Below are 17,521 nucleotides of genomic sequence, written 5' to 3'. Positions count from 1 at the left end.
CCAATCAGGAGGTTGTGGCACTTTTCACTTTCACTTTTTCCCTATTGGCCTGTGATGCACATGACTAGTACAAAACAGTGCATGCAAACATAGCCTGTCATGTTGGAGTGGCTGACTGGTTAGTGGCTCGGGCTCTTGCTCAGTAAAATCTTGGTTCGATCCCAGGTGTGAGAAAATGCTTGAATGTGCTTTTATTGTGCAATTAATCCATTATTCATTTATTTATTTATTTATTTATTTTTTTACCTCGTGTGGTGTACCTATTGAAATGTCCATGAGGTGTACCTACACATGTTGTCATATAAAGCAGTTAACCAAATGTCTGATTTTTATGTTTTAATTTGCAAATATAAAAACAAGGAATAAAACACCAGACAAGTTTTAACATAAATGTTTATTAAAATAATAAGAGTAAATTTCAAACCAGCAATCCAATGTGAAATTGCAGCAGATATATTGGATAACAATATTTAGGCGTATATATGCATACACGTTATTTAAAAACTACTACAAGTGTTATAAAATCAAGATGACCCAAAGAGAAGCAGAATCTCCCCGTTGTTGCATAACGGCGCATCCCTTCATGCAATAAAGTTAGCCATTAGCTTGGAGAAAACGTGCATAGAAGAAGTGGTGTTTCAGTGAGTGCTTCTTTCTTTCCTTGGCAAATCGACATTCTGGCTTCCATAGTTGACGCCAGGAAGGAGACGCAGCACATTCACTGACTGATCCGTCGATGCACGGGAAGGCAGTTCACCCATTATCTCGTTCGCCGCTCCCTCACTGATCCGTTCACGCGATGACCTGGAAATGCAAATCTCGAGTCGGTGACGCAACTTCCTGTTCAATTTGTGCGTGTGTGGGGATGATTCGTTGAACGATTCGTTTGAACGAATCTTTTGAATGAACTGATTCTAAAGATTCAGTTCACTTAAAAGAACTGGAATGCACATCACTAGTTGCTGCCTTTTACTAACAGTGACACGCTGTCAGAACAACAGAGCGTCTTTAAAAGTGACTTTGTTCTTAATGTCGCAATATTTTATAGAGCTAGTCCAAAACAGTAAACAAAGCCATATTGATTATTTTGGATTTTGATCACAATCACTTTCAATGGTTTATTCCTTACACTGTCTAAAACCTTTTTCAAAAACTGTCACTTTCATTTACAAAAGAAATACAATTTAAAGAATATTTAGTATTTATTTTTATTCAATTATTCGAATCTCCATACATATATAGGAATAGAACTTTACATCTTTTGTTGTATTATAACTGATTTTAATATAGAAGCTGGTGTAACACTTGACAGATTTTTTGTTGGTGGTGTGCCTCGAGATTTTTTCCAATGAAAAGGTGTGCCGTGAATGAAAAAAGATTGGAAAACACTGATCTAAACTACCTCTACAGGCCCTAAAAGATGGATTTTTATCTGCTTCATCATCAGCGCTCTGTATGGCTTTTGATAACAACGCATGCTACTGTGCAGCGTGCAGCTCAATAGAACTTCAAAACTTTGAAACGTCTTAATTTTGTCACAGACTAAATAAAATCCGATTATTTGGATTGATATTTTCTGTATTTGCATTTGTGCACGTGAGCAAGAGGAGGAGGAGAGGACTAGAGGGGGCGTGTTCCAGAGCCTCCAGCAGTCACTTTTTCTCTTCCACGCACAAGCAACCTATCTCAACTCAAGCAGGCACGCTCGTCTTCTCTCTGCTGTTTTTTTTTTTTTTTTCTGCCGAGGGCACTGACACGATGTCCACGCAGCGGGAAAAGACCGCGTGAAGTCGACGACGGGCAAGAAATGGATGTAATTACTTTCCAAATGAGCTCTGATGCTCATTTGTCCTTTCAATATTTACTTTTGGACTTGCCAGTTTTACTTTTCTTAAACTGACTGTCACACTGGAATTTGAGCCCAAAAGATTGATAAAAAAAAAAAAAAAAAAACTGGATATACTAAATCGCATAAGGTGAATGAGATGGACCCAGAAGAAGGTAAAGTCTCTGTGTGGGTCTGCCGGGAAGAGAAGCTGGTCTCCGGGTTGACTAAGAGGACCACATGCACCGATGTGGTGCAAGTTCTGCTGGAGGACCAGAACCTCCAGCAAGGTGCCTCAGCTGGGATGCTGTCCGGACCCCCTCAGTCCTATTGTGTGGTGGAGAAATGGAGGGGCTTTGAGAGGATTTTACCCAACAAGACCAAAATTCTCCGTCTGTGGAGCGCCTGGGGGGACGAGCAGGAGAACGTCCGCTTTGTCCTGGTCAGGAATGACGCGTCACTTCCTAACAATGGGCCCCGGAGTGCTGAGGCTCGGGTGGTCCAACGCCGGGAGAATTGGGGTCCTGGCGGGGTGATCAGGGCCCCCGCTAGGATCTGCTGGCCCGCTGCAACTACCAACTTGTCCCAGGAAAGGCAGAGGCGCATTGTAAGAAAGGCCTTCAGAAAGTTGGATAAGATGAACAAAAAGAAAGAGCAAGCGCTTGGTAAAGATAAGAGCTCTGTGGAGAAGATGGAAACTTTAGTCCACTTGGTGCTCTCGCAGGATCACACCATTCGCCAGCAGGTCCAGAGACTCAAGGAGTTGGATAAGGAGATTGAGAGCTATGAGTCCAAGGTGCACTTTGAACGCATGAAGCGACACGGGGTCAACTATGTGCAGGACACCTACTTGGAGGACTCCTCTGCATTCCCGGAGGACCCTACTCACAAAATCGCTCCGGAAGCTCTGGCCCAGTTCGAAAAGTATGTGTGGCGTTGCGAGGAGGTTGTGCGGCTGCAGGAGGAGCTGGTGGAGCGAGAGGCGCTCATGGAGAGCATCACCGCAGAGATCCAGGAGGAGCTCAACCGCAGGTGGATGAAGCGACGGCAGGAGGAGAAGGGAGAAGATGAAAATATGTTGGAAATGTGCTTATCTGTTCCTCCAGTGCCGGAGTGTGTGTCTGGAGACGAGATGGTGTTGGAGGAGGAGAGGATCAAAACACAGCTGAACACCAGCCTCTACATAGGCCTGAGACTTAAGACAGACCTGGATGGCATTAGGGGGGACTTGGACCTAAGTCTTGCACTCTGGGAGAGCAAGGAGACTGAACTGCTGGACCTACTGGCCAAAGTGGAGACTATGGACCTAGAACAGGAGGACACCAAACCGGATGAGGATGATGATATTGATGCTGATGAGGATGCTGATGATACAAAGGCAGATGAAGATGAGGGTGCAGTCGTGCCAGGGGAGAAGAGTGGCATTTGGGTGGAGCAGGCCCGAGGTGTGTCAAAGTCTTGCAACATCAACGATGAGGACTCGGACACAGGCCTGAGCTCCATGCATAGTCAGGACTCTGACAACCCTCCCGTGTGTGAGTCTTTGGTCTAAACCAGATAACATGGACTCGGGAAGTGTATGTCACTAACAACAGCCACATGCTATTAAAATTGCAAAGTAATTCATTAAATGTTATCAGATTAAGTTTGGTTTGATAGGCCATACCTTGTCACTTCCATGGAGTGATTTAAAAAAAAAACAGTGCTTCTTCAGGCGATATTAAATCTGTGAAAGAAAACCACATAGAAATGTAAATGTAATATATTAAATCCAGGTGTCAAACTTGAGGCCTGCCAAATTATTCATGTACTACTAAAGCAAATCATGAAATCGTCTTCACTTCAACATTGAAATATGGAAAACATGTTTTTGTTCCTAAACCCATTTTTTTAAATAAACCAAACAACAGTTGAAGAATTTTTTTCTGACTTTTGTTTATAAAACTCATTATTCATCAATTTGTGTATGGAAGAATTCAATAAGGCAATTAACATACAGCACAATGGACAACCGCAAAAACTATAATTTGGTCCTCACAAAAAGTTTAACACATTGTCCGAAAGGAAGTGGTAAGGATTCTAGATTATGACAGCATTGATTCTCTGCTGAGATGACAGCAAGCTGCCTGTCATTTTGGCTCCAATCACCATATTAATTTATTTCCCTATTAACAATCACACAAGGTCACACAAATTTATTATACATATGGAACCATATCCTTACAAAACAGGAGTAGGGAACCAGGACACTTGGGCTGAAAAATCATTCGATCCAGCTCACCAGGCAAAAAAAAAAAAAAAAAAGTCAATCCTCAGCTTAGTTTTGGTTTCAAATACCCAATTATAACATAACAAAAAAATATTTGTCCAATCATTATATCTATTTCATACATTTTCTATACCTCGGGGGACTTCATTAAACTTGAAGTGGTGCTGTCATCAGTCTGCTCACTATTTGGCAAGGTCCAGCTAATACCACACTCCACAGTTAACAATTTACTGTCACTATGAATCCCAGTAATAAGTGGCAAAAGGATTGCTTAGTGAACTGCGAGACGTGCCATTATTTAATAATGATCCACTATCATTAGGGAGGAGTTCTAAAGCCATCGTTGAGTGGGCCGGCTCACACCTCAGGAAGCATTAAGTCACTATTTTGTTGTTATCGAATAACTTATGACTGACATATCCATAAATAATCAAAATATAATACGTGTATGTAAGAAATTCTTTCCAAGACCTTATTGTATGACGGTGCTTGAATATGAGATCCCTTCACTGCAACCTGGTCTGAAAACAAACACAATGCACATAATTACTGTCATTAATTATTAAAAACACAACTAGGTGCTTTCTAAAGTGTAAAAGCACTATAGTAGTAGTTGTGGTTGTGATTGTCCTTGGTGGAAACAGCACAAATGTTCTTTCTTGTCAATCTGTCATGATCTCATTTTTTGGGGAATATTTTGGTCAGAGCATAACCTCTCTTGAGCACTGACCAAGATGAATTTATCGCTCTATATCAGAAGACAATAATGATAGTGGTTAGTTAATAATTGAATATTTGAGGTGTTACACCAGTGATTTGCAGATTCAAATAAGCAAATACTTGCCTGCTTATTTGTGTTCCACCAAGACGGCGATCTTGGTTCAATCTTTATATATATATATATATATATATATATATATATATAAGCTGGCTTGTGCGTAGCTAAATTAAGGATCATTTTGTGTGGTTCTCAGGCCACAACATGGCAACATCTAACTCTTTCATAATCATCTGCTCTAGAGCATAATTACACATGACTGTACATGTCGTAATAAACAGCAAAACCTCTGGCTTGTCGTGTCGCGTCTTTCAACACAAGTGACATGTCTTAGAGCATCTTCAGATTTTATTTTATATGTAACTCTTCTTTGGTTGTATGGCAAAAAATAGTTTGCACAGCTTCGGGCCAAAGTGAAAGGTGTGTGAAGTCAAGCATGTTGGAATGAATATATGTGTATGCTGGTCACACATAGTTGAGTGTAATTGTTACTCCCTGATCACTCTTGCATGAGCTTCTGCTCTAATCATCACAGACTGAAAGAGAGACATGAATAGACTCCTGCGAGCTCATGTTACCATGCAGTAACACACCTGCACACAGCCTGCGGGTGATGTCTTCCAGGGTCAGGCCACTTCTCACTTGCCTCCTCGGCGGTCTAAACATGCAGACATCTTTGTTCTCTTGGACCTGCAATTAAAGACAAGGTGTTACATTTTCTTTTAAAATGCTTGATATTTTTAGAAGGAAAGTGATTGAATGATTCTGGTGCTGATAAAAGTTTATAAGTTTTTTTTTTCTTTAATTATTAGTGCCTATAAATATTCATATTATATCTTATTTTAGTTTTTGGTCATGTCTTACAATATTTTTCTTTTTTCTTCGACAACAGTGGAAAGATATAGGCCTCGCCAACCCCAACTGGTACAACCTCACAATTTCATGACAGCTACTAATAAAAGGTTTGTAGAAAGATCTGCATTTTAAAGTATAACGGGTGACACTACTGAAGAAGTAAAATCTGATTACTGTGGTTGTCATCAATAAAAGAGTATTTAAATATATATAAATATATATATATATAAAAATAGATATAAAATATTGTATTATAATTGAGAGACTATGGGTTTGAATCTCAGCACTCCTATATACTGTCAATAAAAATGCATGGTCATCAAAACATATTGAACATATTGGCACTCCTATTTACTGTCAATAAAAATGCATGGTCATCTAAACATATTGAATGAGTGTGAATTGCTATATACGTATCATATACTGCATATGTAGCCAAACAACCTCCACTTACCGCTTATCCAAAATCAACCGGGATAATATATTTTGGGAATATGAAATTTACCAGAGTACCTGGAGAAATCACAGTGAGCACAGGAAAAATGTGCAAAGATTAGAGAGAAAGGCCGGAACTGAGAATATGAATCCCGAACTTCAGAAATGTGAGTCAGGCCTCCTATCCGCTGTGCTGCATGTGGGTAATAATGATGCCGGATAGTCTGCTTGTGGTCAAATTACTATAAAAACTTGATTCTGCCTTGTGCAGATAACATGGGTACCCCGAGGCTACTGTTTGTCGGCTTACTCATGATTGATGTCAAAGTGTCACTCGATACAAACTGCTGCCATCCTAAACCGTCCTTCTCATTCCAACACACTGCTTGTCAACGGGGAACATGTTTTCATCACAAGGTTGTGTTAATGACGGTCTGTGGCGGCTAATTCTTGACTTTCTTCTTGACTTCTTTGATTTAAGATTGACGCAAATTACCCGCCTCGGTTTTTCCTTTACTTGTTTCCGTGGTTGCGATGTTTATATTAGCAAAGTCACAGAATAATTCCCACTTGTTACCTGACTATGAGGAAGGTAATATTTCTTTCTGGTGGTATATGCAGTATTATGTACAAACTACAAAAATATATGACTGTAATTTGGAACGTAGTCTTTGTTTGTTAGGTTGTATGATAACTAGTATAGCTATAACCCAATTTCACAGCCTTGAACATGTGCATGTCATGATTGGTCTTGTTGGATTTGTGAGAATCTACACAATCTACTGGTACCTTGTTTCCCATGTAATCATAAAAAGATAAACTAAAAACCTGGAATAATCTTCATTTTAGTCTCATAGCACCACGATTCTGAACACTACTGTATATATAAATGGACTATCATTAGGCGCCTTACGAAACAAGGACCAAAGCAGAAATCATTACAAAGGTGCGACTCAAATAATCATTGTCAAAGACATCTGAACAACAAACTAAGGTTTAGACACTGAATGTGAATGCTTATCATTCATTTGTTCAAGTCAAGTGTATTTTAAGAACTAGATTGACAGCTAAAACAGCTTGGGGTCAAATTGACCCCAGAGGACAACCAATGCGTGCAATATGTGTTCAGTACATTGAAAAAATATCATAAAAAAATCATGCCAGTTCAGCTGTCCCCATCAATTTAGGAAAAGTCATGAAATATGGTCAACTACTATTTTTTGAATGGTAAACATTGAATGGGGTCAAATCGACCCCTAGGACGATAGGAGGGTTAAAAAAGTGTACATTTTCCAAACGTAGAGCCCTCATACAATACCGTGTTCCTCCCAGTGAGAAATGGGGAAAGACTGTAACACATTAGCGCCAGTCATTGAAAAGAAAGTAACATTAGAAGACACTCCACCCATAGGACAATTTGTTGGTACAATAGTGTTTTCCGTGTCCAGAGATAAATCAACTTATCATTGAAAGGTTCATAATGACCTGTTTGTCCTTTGCACATCCAGATTTCTCCTCATGATAAAAACGACGTACTACTGAGCAAAGTGTAGTGGGGACAATGCCTTACCCTTATCATGACACAATAAAGACACAATGTTTTTTTGTGTTGTCATAATAAAACCTGTAAACTCATGTTGCGTGTGTGTTTGCATGTTAAAATACATGTGAGACATGCATTACATTGTATTCATTGTTGTGTGGGTATTAATACGGGATGGCCATTGCAGTTGTGTGTAAACATGTTGCATTGCAGACAAAATGTTGTAATTTTTTGTGCCGTTTTCAGTTTGAGGTTAAATCACGACACTGAAAAAACTAAAATGTTGAATTTACCCCTTTTTATTTTGTCAATATAAAATACATCTGCTCCTACAATACCAGATACATTTTTAAATGGCGTATACTGAATCCAAAATATTTTGTTTTGTGCAAACATCTGAAGAAATAATATGGAGTAAATTCAACAAAAAATGTTTATTTCAGTGTAGTAATTTAACCACGAAAAATGGACAAAAATTTGTAAGGTATTTTGATCTTGGACATTTATAAGACCTGTTCATAAAGCCAAGAATTTGTACTAAATTTTCAAATGCCCTTAGGAAAAAGAAAACAATTGAGTTTTCCTCATGTTACATGCTCTGAGACGAATGTTAAATCAAACGTGAGCTGACAGTTGATCTTATTTGAGAAGTGTGCTGTAAGCAGACTTGATTTACTCTAATGGCAAGTGCAACATATAACCTAGAAAGACAATATCCTGTACACTAGCTGTCAACCTACTGGTGATAGTAAAGGCAAATGTGTTAGTAACTCAATTCATTTTCTGGGGATCTCTCTTCCTGATCAATCTCACAGAACTCAATAAAATGCTGGCCTGGCCAATCAGTAAACCTCGTGACATGTACTATACAGACGTTGTGCAGTGGCACAATTTTAGTGAAAAATATTCACAGTAACTAATAAAGTAGTTTGGCAGAATAGACAAGATATGATATTTTTGCTGCATAGCCATTGCTTAGCAATGCACTCCAACGTGAATCTCTTGCCGGAGTAATGGAACAGTGACCCCTAAATAACATGTTACCCTGCCCTTGATTTATACAGCTTGTCAGTGATATTATTTATTTAGGTGCAGAATGTGCCAAAATCCACCCTCTTCTAAAATTCGCCTATACCGACAGCTGCTGAAGACACCCTTATCATGAATAATGAAGCACGGACAGCTTGTAGGGCCAGGCTGCTGTTCTGCCATGTCAACTAACATCAAAACAGGAAATGATGACCTCATATCCACTTGGGAATCATCCTGTGACCTAAGTCATTAATTCATATTTGCATGTCAGAGACAAAGGACTTAATAAAGCGCCATACTTAAGTCACTCATGCAGCGATGGGCAAAAATGACTATTGGGCCTTCCCATCATTATTTAATCGGTTATCGTTTGTGTTACTGTATATCAATAAATATATTTACTTTGCAATAAGGCATGTGGCCTGTCCTGTGTTTGTATTTGAAAAGTCTTGGGTCACCATCAGATAAAAGAAAAACTCTAAACAATGGCAGTTTTGCAGCCTTGAATGAAGTCATATTTCATATTTATTTATTTTACATTGTGCCGCCGTGGATTAGATTCTAAACAGAAATTACACTTTTTATGTTGTGTAATGTGAAATGCCAAACATTTTTAAAAAGTACTCAGTAATTTTGTTGTTTAGCCATTGCTGGGCATACAACCGTAAACACTGTGGCACAAAATAGCAGACATTAAAATGGTTATTTCAGCTTTAGATAACACAATGTATCAAAGGAGGACCGCAGTTATTCATGTGTGAAGTGACAATGAGACTTAATGAGGCAGATAAAACATTGGCGCATCATCTGTTGGAAAAACAATGGATGGAAGACAACAAACAATCTGGAACACTGGCATTAAACAAAGCAACAGTGCATTTAGTTCCATTTTGCTTTCATGAGGAAGGAAGTTCACTCTTCTATTTTTGTGCCTGGTTTTCCAGATGGACAGGACCAGGTCGGGTGAAAACTGCAAATGTGTCCAAAAATATATAAATATAAAAAAAGGACAAGCAGTTTTACTCATAAGACTTTTTGCATATGGTAAGTGACTCAAGTTGATGGGGGAACAATGTGGTTTAAACAATAACATGCTAAAAACAAGAAGGTAGAATATAGAGTGCGTGCTCTACGGTTAGGAATTAAGAGCAGGTCTTTCTTGGATGTGAAATTTGTATGCTAAGGTAAAAGAAGTTAAGATTTACTTCAGCGGTGCGCTGCAGTTGTGCGATCAGACAAAAATGCGCAAATGAAAAAATGCTTAAAAAAGGCGTTTTTTTTCTTTTTTCGTCGATTTAATTACATTTTAAATTTTTTGATTTCAGAATTGATGAGTGCACAGGCGCTCACACAACTGCTTGTATCTTCATCTTTCGAATCAAATGTTATATGCATCCCGACCCGGAAAATCAGGTAAGAACTAACTGTTATGCAAACATTTTTAAGATTCATATTGATCACCCTCTGTAATATGTTTTGATCATGTATGTGTAGTGGTTTCCTCAACCACACAAGCTGATGCAACCATCCAAGTACAAAGTGCAATGTTTTAGGTTGTTAGTGCAGCGGTCACAGTTGTAATCTCCAGCCTGTGTACAAATGTAAACTTCAGCCATGAGTCCGCACAGAGGTCCTCGAGTTATCAGTCCCTCTTTTTCCTAACTGCATTCAAAGGCAAACAAACATGATGTTATCAGTAAAAGATATGACTTTTGATATGTTGTAGGTGTGTTTGTGTGTGTGTTTGTGTGTGTGTGCATGGAATTGTGAGCTAGCTCAGCTACAGTACTTCCAAACGTCTATATGTGTGACTTATGTGTATTGGTGCGCGTCAGAGGGTGTGAACACTTAAACATGTTGCCACATGTGTGTGCTATCAACAGGGTGTTACTGAGTTATTGGTCCTCTTGACAATGTCAAACACAACCACCAATTAAATCTCATATCTTCATCCTGTCAGCCCCTCCTGTTCGTGCAATGTCAGGGTGGACCTCAGTGACCAGGTTTACATGGATACTTTTATGTCATTCCAATTGAATTGAAGATGAATGAAGATCTCTGTCACTTATTTAAATGTGATGGGATCAATCCCAATCTGCCAATAATCAGTTGAGCAGTGTTACAGCCGTGTGACACGCAGAGATAGATGTAAACATCACATTTCCTTTTAAAAAAAATAAAAAGGACTGAAATATTTCACCTCTTGAATGTGTTTTTAACGCCATTATAAGCCCACGGCTAGTGCTGGATAGTTGTCATAGAGAACACATTTCTGGTCCTTTCTGTGTGCATACCCAACTGCACAGGGGTCAAACCCAAGGCCCGGGGGCCAGATACAGCCCGCCACATCATTTGATGTGGCCCGCGAAGACAAATTGTGCATCAAATTTGTGTGTCATGACTAGAATTGCAAATTGTCTTCACTTTTAATATCTTTTTTTTTAAATATTTGACCAGTTTTTACTTGTCTGATTTGAAAACGAGTTATTTGTCAGTTTGTTTTGTAGCTTTTATTGTATATACTGTGAGGTGCTCATATATTTATTTGGGTTGACAGTCATAATGGCCCTCCGAAAGAAGCTATGACTACAATGCGGCCCGCGAAAAAAAAAAGTTTGACACCCCTGCCCTACTGCAGCAGTTTTCCGTTTCTGTTAGCACTGACATTGATTTGATTGACAGTTTTTTGGATTGAGATTAATTGGCTAACAACTCTCCATGTCCTCCTTTGATATAGCATCTAATTTTTAACAGTTAATCGCAACATCTGTTAGTTTCGAATCTGGAGAAATTGTAAAAATCCGCTAAATACATCACTCAGTTCAAAACTTTTTCCATTGAAGCAAACTGCGTTGTCATCTGTGGCAAAACACACTCGGCGTCATTTCACATGCCCAATTACACTGACCAGTATCACAGCTGCAGATGTGCAGTGGGACGAAACACACGGGGCGATAACGTAAGCGGATGTTCATCTGACTCCAACCTCCTCCTCTTCATCATCACCAAAGATGAATAGAGGGAAACAGATGCTTACTGCTACTTTCCTGATTGCCACTTCCTATTACACATCCAGTGAGTGTGTGTTGTGTGTGTGGTTCACTTTCACATTTCTGCCCGTCAGGTGGAAATGCAAGTGAAGGATCATGTGTGAGAAAAAGAAATCACGTGTCACCTTTTTCTGCTCCTTCTTGCAGAAGTATGTGATTTTGTGCTTATGCATGTTAAGTGACTTTTACCCCCAAAGCAGGTCATCCATGTGTCATGCTCTCACGCAAGGAAGCTCTTATTTAATTATATAGTGGTTGGGTTTGTGGTGATCACTGAGTAGTTCACTAGACCAGAATGAAGTGTCGTCACAGCATTTTGACAACTCATTTTAACTTGGATCAAACTCATGCATTGCATTTTCCCATACAAGTAACTTCAAATTCATCAAGCATGAGTCTTGTCATGCCAGACTGAATAAATTATAATCTAGTTTAATAATACCGTGTGTGTTTCATCATATAATTTGTGCATAAGCACCTGCAATATGTAAAATAGACATATTCGCTGCCTTGAAAAAGCTTTTTTTTTTTAAATTATAATAATTAAGCTGCGGCTAATGATAATATGTCTTACACCCAGCCGTCTTTATATACATACTTGCTTGTCTTATTTAAGCTTGCCAGGAATTTGAGCCTTTCCATGGAAATAAACGTCAATTTATCATATGTACTATATATGTAATCAATGAATATTGACATCAGTGAAGCTTGTCACTTAATATACTGCAGTTGGGGGAAAACTGTTTCATATGATTCTGATTAAAACAAGATTACATGTAAGTACAGTTATATTGATATGAAGATCCCATTGCCAAAAGGGATTTACTTAAAATGCAGATGCTAAGCTTAAGATCTCTTTTTTTCATTTCATCAGTTTTAATTCTTGATTCCTGTATTAGATATGTTACCATTGGGCCACACACTGTGCTCCCTGTTGGATGCAGAAATGTCAAAGTGCAGAGGGAGAGACCCACCTCTCTTTTTCCCCTGGAATGTAAGAATGTGATTGTAGATTAGCTCAACAGGGAGGATATTGGGAAATCATTAACTCCTATTTGCTGTTGATGAGTTTTTTTAAATTTCTCATCTCATTCTGAAACTAATATACTTTGTGTGCTATTTCTACCCTTAACACCTATAAGACAGGCGTTAATCATGAAAATTATAGATCAGAAAAAAAGTATAGCATTAAAGTCAGTCAGGCAATACAGTGTCCGTATGTGGTCAGCATGTTTACGTCACAACCGATGCTTCTGGGTTGCAAATTTGACTTTGACCTTTTTGTATTGGGTTTGAATATCATCCTGATGTTTGCTTGGGTTTTTGCCACATACCAGAAACATGCATCCTATGTTAATTGCTAGATCTGAATTGATCTAAAGAATCTAAATTTGTATTTGCCTGGTAATCGACTGGCAATAAGTGGCCAGAATGATCAATTTTTGGGAAAAAAAAATGCTCCTCATAAGGCCTCAAATAATTTGTTAAATATTAAACAATGTAAAGTCATAGTACTACACCATTACAAATGATTGTAGTTCTAGCATGCCATGATTCCAGGCAGAAACAAATCCACTTTGGCCCTTTGTGACAAATGTCCAAGCAGCAGGTTGAAGTTTCATTTGGGTTTCTGATTTAATAATCAGAGCTACTTAAAGTGTGCAGGTTAAGTGAACAGAGGTATGTGACCCCTCCGTCCAGTCCGGCTCAGTTTGTCTTTGATCCTGAAGTACCAGGTCCAGCCATTAAAGGGTCACAGGGTCCATGTTGTACATTCCAGAGCTTTTAACAGGTCACCACCAGAGTACTTAACTGGCATGAGCTGACCACGTTTTTTATTTACTGGAAATGGTGCTTAAAAAAAAAGTGAGAGTCACAAACAAAAAACATTCTTATCTGACATAATCCATCGTCAATTTAAGCCTACAAAGCATTTCTAAAGCCATTGTCGCCTTTAAATAGATAATTGAAGAGGCTTGAAGAATAAAGAAAGTAGTCAAGGCTATTACTACTACTAATAGATTTTGTTTGGAACGCACTTTTCATTGAAAGAATCCCACAGTACTACAGCAAAAGGACACTTTTACTCCACAGTTGTGGGAAAAATATCATCAACTGAATTTATGTTGGATACAAATTACATATTTTGTATCCACCATAAATTCTTCGTAGGGTTAGAAATTGACTTATTTAGCAATAAATTGGGTGGGAGAAGTAAGCGTCAGAAATGGGTTAGCGTAAAATATGGTGTGCCACCTCTCTGACACGAGTATTAGAATTGGAACTCATTCAATTGTCATTCTATTGCAGACTAAAAATGTTTCTGAATTCAATGGTGCAACATGAAACATAATGGAAGGTAATAAACCTTAGTAAGAGAGTCTAGGGGAAAAAAAAAAAAAGAAATGACATGTCATAGCCTAAACCAGGGGTCGGGAACCTTTTTGGCAGACAGAGCCATAAATGCCAATTTTTTAAAAATAATTTCCCGTGAGAGCCATACCATTTAAAAAAAAACACGATAGGTTAAATACAATTAAATGCATGTATTTTAATTAAGACCAACGATTTTTTGAGTGTACTTATGTATACTTTTTAATAACGTTTTTAACGTCGCCAAAAGAGCCATAGCTGCCTCAGAAGCCATAGATTTCCGACCCCTGGCCTAAACAATGTGCAATGAACATCAGGTGTAGGTTTGAAGTTTTAAGTGAGGTTTTGTGGTCTGAATGGCCTCCTGCCTGAGGGGAGAAGGCCAAACATGCTGTCCAGCGTGTTGGCTCTGATAGGCAAGGAGGTGGGAGGTGATCGACTTGAGGCGAGGAAGAACCTGGTGTTCAAAGGACTTCATGACTACAGACCTCAGTGCTACAGGTCTGTCAAACAAAGCACATTACACACTCCTTCCCAAGCAATAAAATTGCCTGGCCGATTTTGCTCCCACATGTGGATAATTTTTTTTTTGCTTTTTAAAGAAGGCAGCTATTGAGTAGCAGCAATCCTATTGAACTCTAGATGTCTCTATTATGAGACATTAAAGCACTCGTCATGAAGAATTTTCATTTCCTCGTTATTATTAGAAAAGCTGTGACTCTCTATCCTTAATATCTGCTTGTGACTTTGTCAGCTACTCACACTATTTCGTTAAGCATCCCACTCAGTGGCGTGAGAGAATGTCAGAAATCGGTGTGGGAATATTCTGTGCTCTTTCTTTCTGAGTGTCTGTTGGTTTGATTGAGATGGTTTGTGTGTCCATAAGCAGTGATTACTCTGAGCGGGTTAGCTATGGTGGCTTAAGCTGCATGTGGTTGGAGACTGTCCCAAAGCGCTGGTAAATGGCCATTGAATGGGGCAAGTCTAGACTTTCGAAACAATATCTTGTGGAGATAACTCAATGGAAGCATTGAAACTAAATGGTAATGTGCTTCTCGACACCAGCCTCATACATTACAAGTCTATGCCAAGCAGTCAGATGCTGTGTGCCAATAAGTACAATGCTCCTGTGTGAGTTGGCCCCCAAAGATGGTCTTTTGCTTCGGCTCTCAATGAACCCTAGTAATTATTTAAAACTCAAACAAAAGTCAGTGGTATGTGCCCCTGGCAACAATGGCATACACACATCATGACAAAATGAGGTTAAAAAATGACCAAAAACACATTAACTCAAGCAGTTGTGGATGATGTAAACACACTTTCAATTGTCTGTTTATTCTTTCAATACAAAATTTGTATCCAAAGGGTCACTTTTGGTGAATTTAACAATACCTTAATTGTTGGCTGTGCTTCAAAACTGCTCTGAATTTGATGGAAAGGCCTTTCAAGAAAATGCCACCATACTATCTCCCAATGGCATTGCAAATTACAACTACACTAAAAAAAAAACATTGTTCATTCCATTCTAACAGTATTGATCAAACATTATCATGCTCCTCCATTGAACTGTGTATGTATTCAGTTGAAGTTTCTGGTGATTGCAGTTTCCCAAAGAATGTGCAATTTAACTGTTAAATAATTTACACTGGTGTCAAGTTGGAGAGAAGACTTGGGCAAAGTACAGCCCAGGGCTACGACAGGCACGCCCACAGCCTCGACTGGCCCTTATAATGACCATGAAGTCAAAATAAAATATGCAATTTTTTATTTTAAAAGTTGTGCTTTTATTTTATGTGCTTGTGTGAACAAGTGCGGTATCAAGTTATGTCGGTGGTATTCCCAATTTAGCAACATTTTTGTAATTTATAGTGAGGTTCTTGACTCCCCCAGTAACTATTTTTCCCAAAAATAAACTAGCAAAAATGAACTAAAAATCAGTGTTATTGAGATTAGAAACAATCCTATTTCCTGCTCAGAGGGCCAAGATTTGGCCTGATAATACCGTACGCAAATCTACAATTTTATAGATCTTATGTATTATAAGCCATTATGGTATACATCACTACCAATAATAAAATAAATACTTCACTTAATGTTTAAATTTTGAATGTGTGAAGATGTGATTTTAATGACAGCTACAATTTTTTATGACCTATTTCTAACAATACATACCACAACTACACAAGTAGCAATGTAGTGAAACAAGACAATATGCATTTCTAAATACATTAAAAATAATATAGACACAAGTTGTGGTTAACATGTCAAGCTGGTCCGCGGCAACAAGCGTTTCAGTTTCTCATGTGGCCCCTTTGCAAAATTAACTGTCCGCCCTTCTATAGAGGGATGGAAACAATTCTCTCACACACACAAACTCACACACACTCAGTATTGTGTGTCTAGTACAGTAATGGGAAAGTGTTAGCGAGGTAACATCAGTCAGGTGAAAAGAGCTCAGGTTGTTAAGCTTCCTTTAAGTCAAATAATATGCCCGCCCCCTCTCCCCCAGAAACAATCAAGGAATACTGAAAAGAACCACTGTATGAATTGCGAATACAATCAGTGGTTGTAAAAAGATCAAAGGTTACTAACACAGTGCTGCACATACCACATAGATGTTTAAACTCACAGTGTTAAAGCAGCCGTCATTCCAGGTCCTGCAAAACCTTTTCCTGCAAACCACATGAACCTCTGTCAGTTTGTATATGAAAGCCTGCAAACGTGATTTCTCTGTAGTTAATGTGAGACATGTAATGTATCACCTTGACAAGAGGTGAGCAAGCACGCTGGATAGCAGGGCGCAGGGCAGGAACGTGGTCGGGGACAAAGTGAGTGGTCAGGACGTGGTTAGGAGCGAGCAGATGGTCAGGACGTGCGGCATTCAGAGCAAATCAGGGCAATTTACAAGCAGGGTTGGCAACAGGAGTTATACGCGGACAGCAGAAATGGAGTGCAACACGGGTGGGAGAACAGGATGAACTGACAGGGTGTAACTGGGAGTCCAGGGTTTAAGTAGGGAAGTTGACGGTGATTAGCTTGATTGCAGGGGCGTGGCTAAGAGCGATGTGCCTATAAGGAAAGTTACTGGCTGGGTGGCAAGTGGCACGGCCACGTGACAATTTCCCCTGGGAAAGAGATTGGAGTTGAGTATTACACCCAGGCGTAGCGTGCACACTTCTTAACACTAATGGATAATTATTAAGAATGGAGCAGTTAACAAGCTTTGTACAACCTCATGCACTATGCGTTGCCCTGTGTCCACCAAGCCATCACTCACACGTGAAACCCAAAGCGTAACAAATCGGACAATGTTCCTAATCAACACACTGGAGGTTTGTGCCTTTTGTACGCACAAAATTGC

The 17,521-nt window shown here is 39.1% G+C and overlaps 1 protein-coding gene and 1 long non-coding RNA gene across 3 annotated transcripts; one reads left to right on the top strand and one right to left on the bottom strand.

Annotated features, from left to right (window-relative positions):
• Positions 1 to 430: 430 nt before the first annotated feature.
• LOC148396629 (uncharacterized) lies at positions 431 to 17,138 on the bottom strand. 2 transcript variants are annotated; one of them, XR_015859172.1, is made up of 6 exons: positions 16,923 to 17,138; positions 16,790 to 16,832; positions 5,466 to 5,562; positions 4,566 to 4,615; positions 3,492 to 3,551; positions 431 to 804 (listed from the first exon to the last, which is right to left on the bottom strand). It is a non-coding gene; the product is annotated as an uncharacterized LOC148396629 (long non-coding RNA). The 2 variants fall into 2 exon arrangements; XR_015859171.1 differs by lacking the exons at positions 16,790 to 16,832; positions 16,923 to 17,138 and adding an exon at positions 7,648 to 7,748.
• Positions 1,652 to 3,997, top strand: LOC148396630 (ras association domain-containing protein 10-like). The gene has a single exon (XM_088379580.1). It carries the CDS (start codon positions 1,986 to 1,988, stop codon positions 3,375 to 3,377), a length of 1,392 nt encoding a protein of 463 aa, XP_088235706.1. The 5' UTR covers positions 1,652 to 1,985; the 3' UTR covers positions 3,378 to 3,997.
• Positions 17,139 to 17,521: the final 383 nt, after the last annotated feature.

This window comes from Syngnathus floridae, chromosome 6 (genome assembly GCF_059516105.1).
Source record: "Syngnathus floridae isolate MCC-2025c chromosome 6, RoL_Sflo_1.0, whole genome shotgun sequence".
In the NCBI taxonomy this organism is placed as follows: Eukaryota; Metazoa; Chordata; class Actinopteri; order Syngnathiformes; family Syngnathidae; genus Syngnathus; species Syngnathus floridae.
Note: the sequence above shows the minus strand (reverse complement) of the source record. Positions and strands in the feature narration are given on the sequence as shown.

Bases quoted from the DNA above. Each gene is read 5' to 3' on its own strand.
- LOC148396630 (XM_088379580.1), top strand. From the start codon at position 1,986: ATGGACCCAGAAGAAGGTAAAGTCTCTGTGTGGGTCTGCCGGGAAGAG.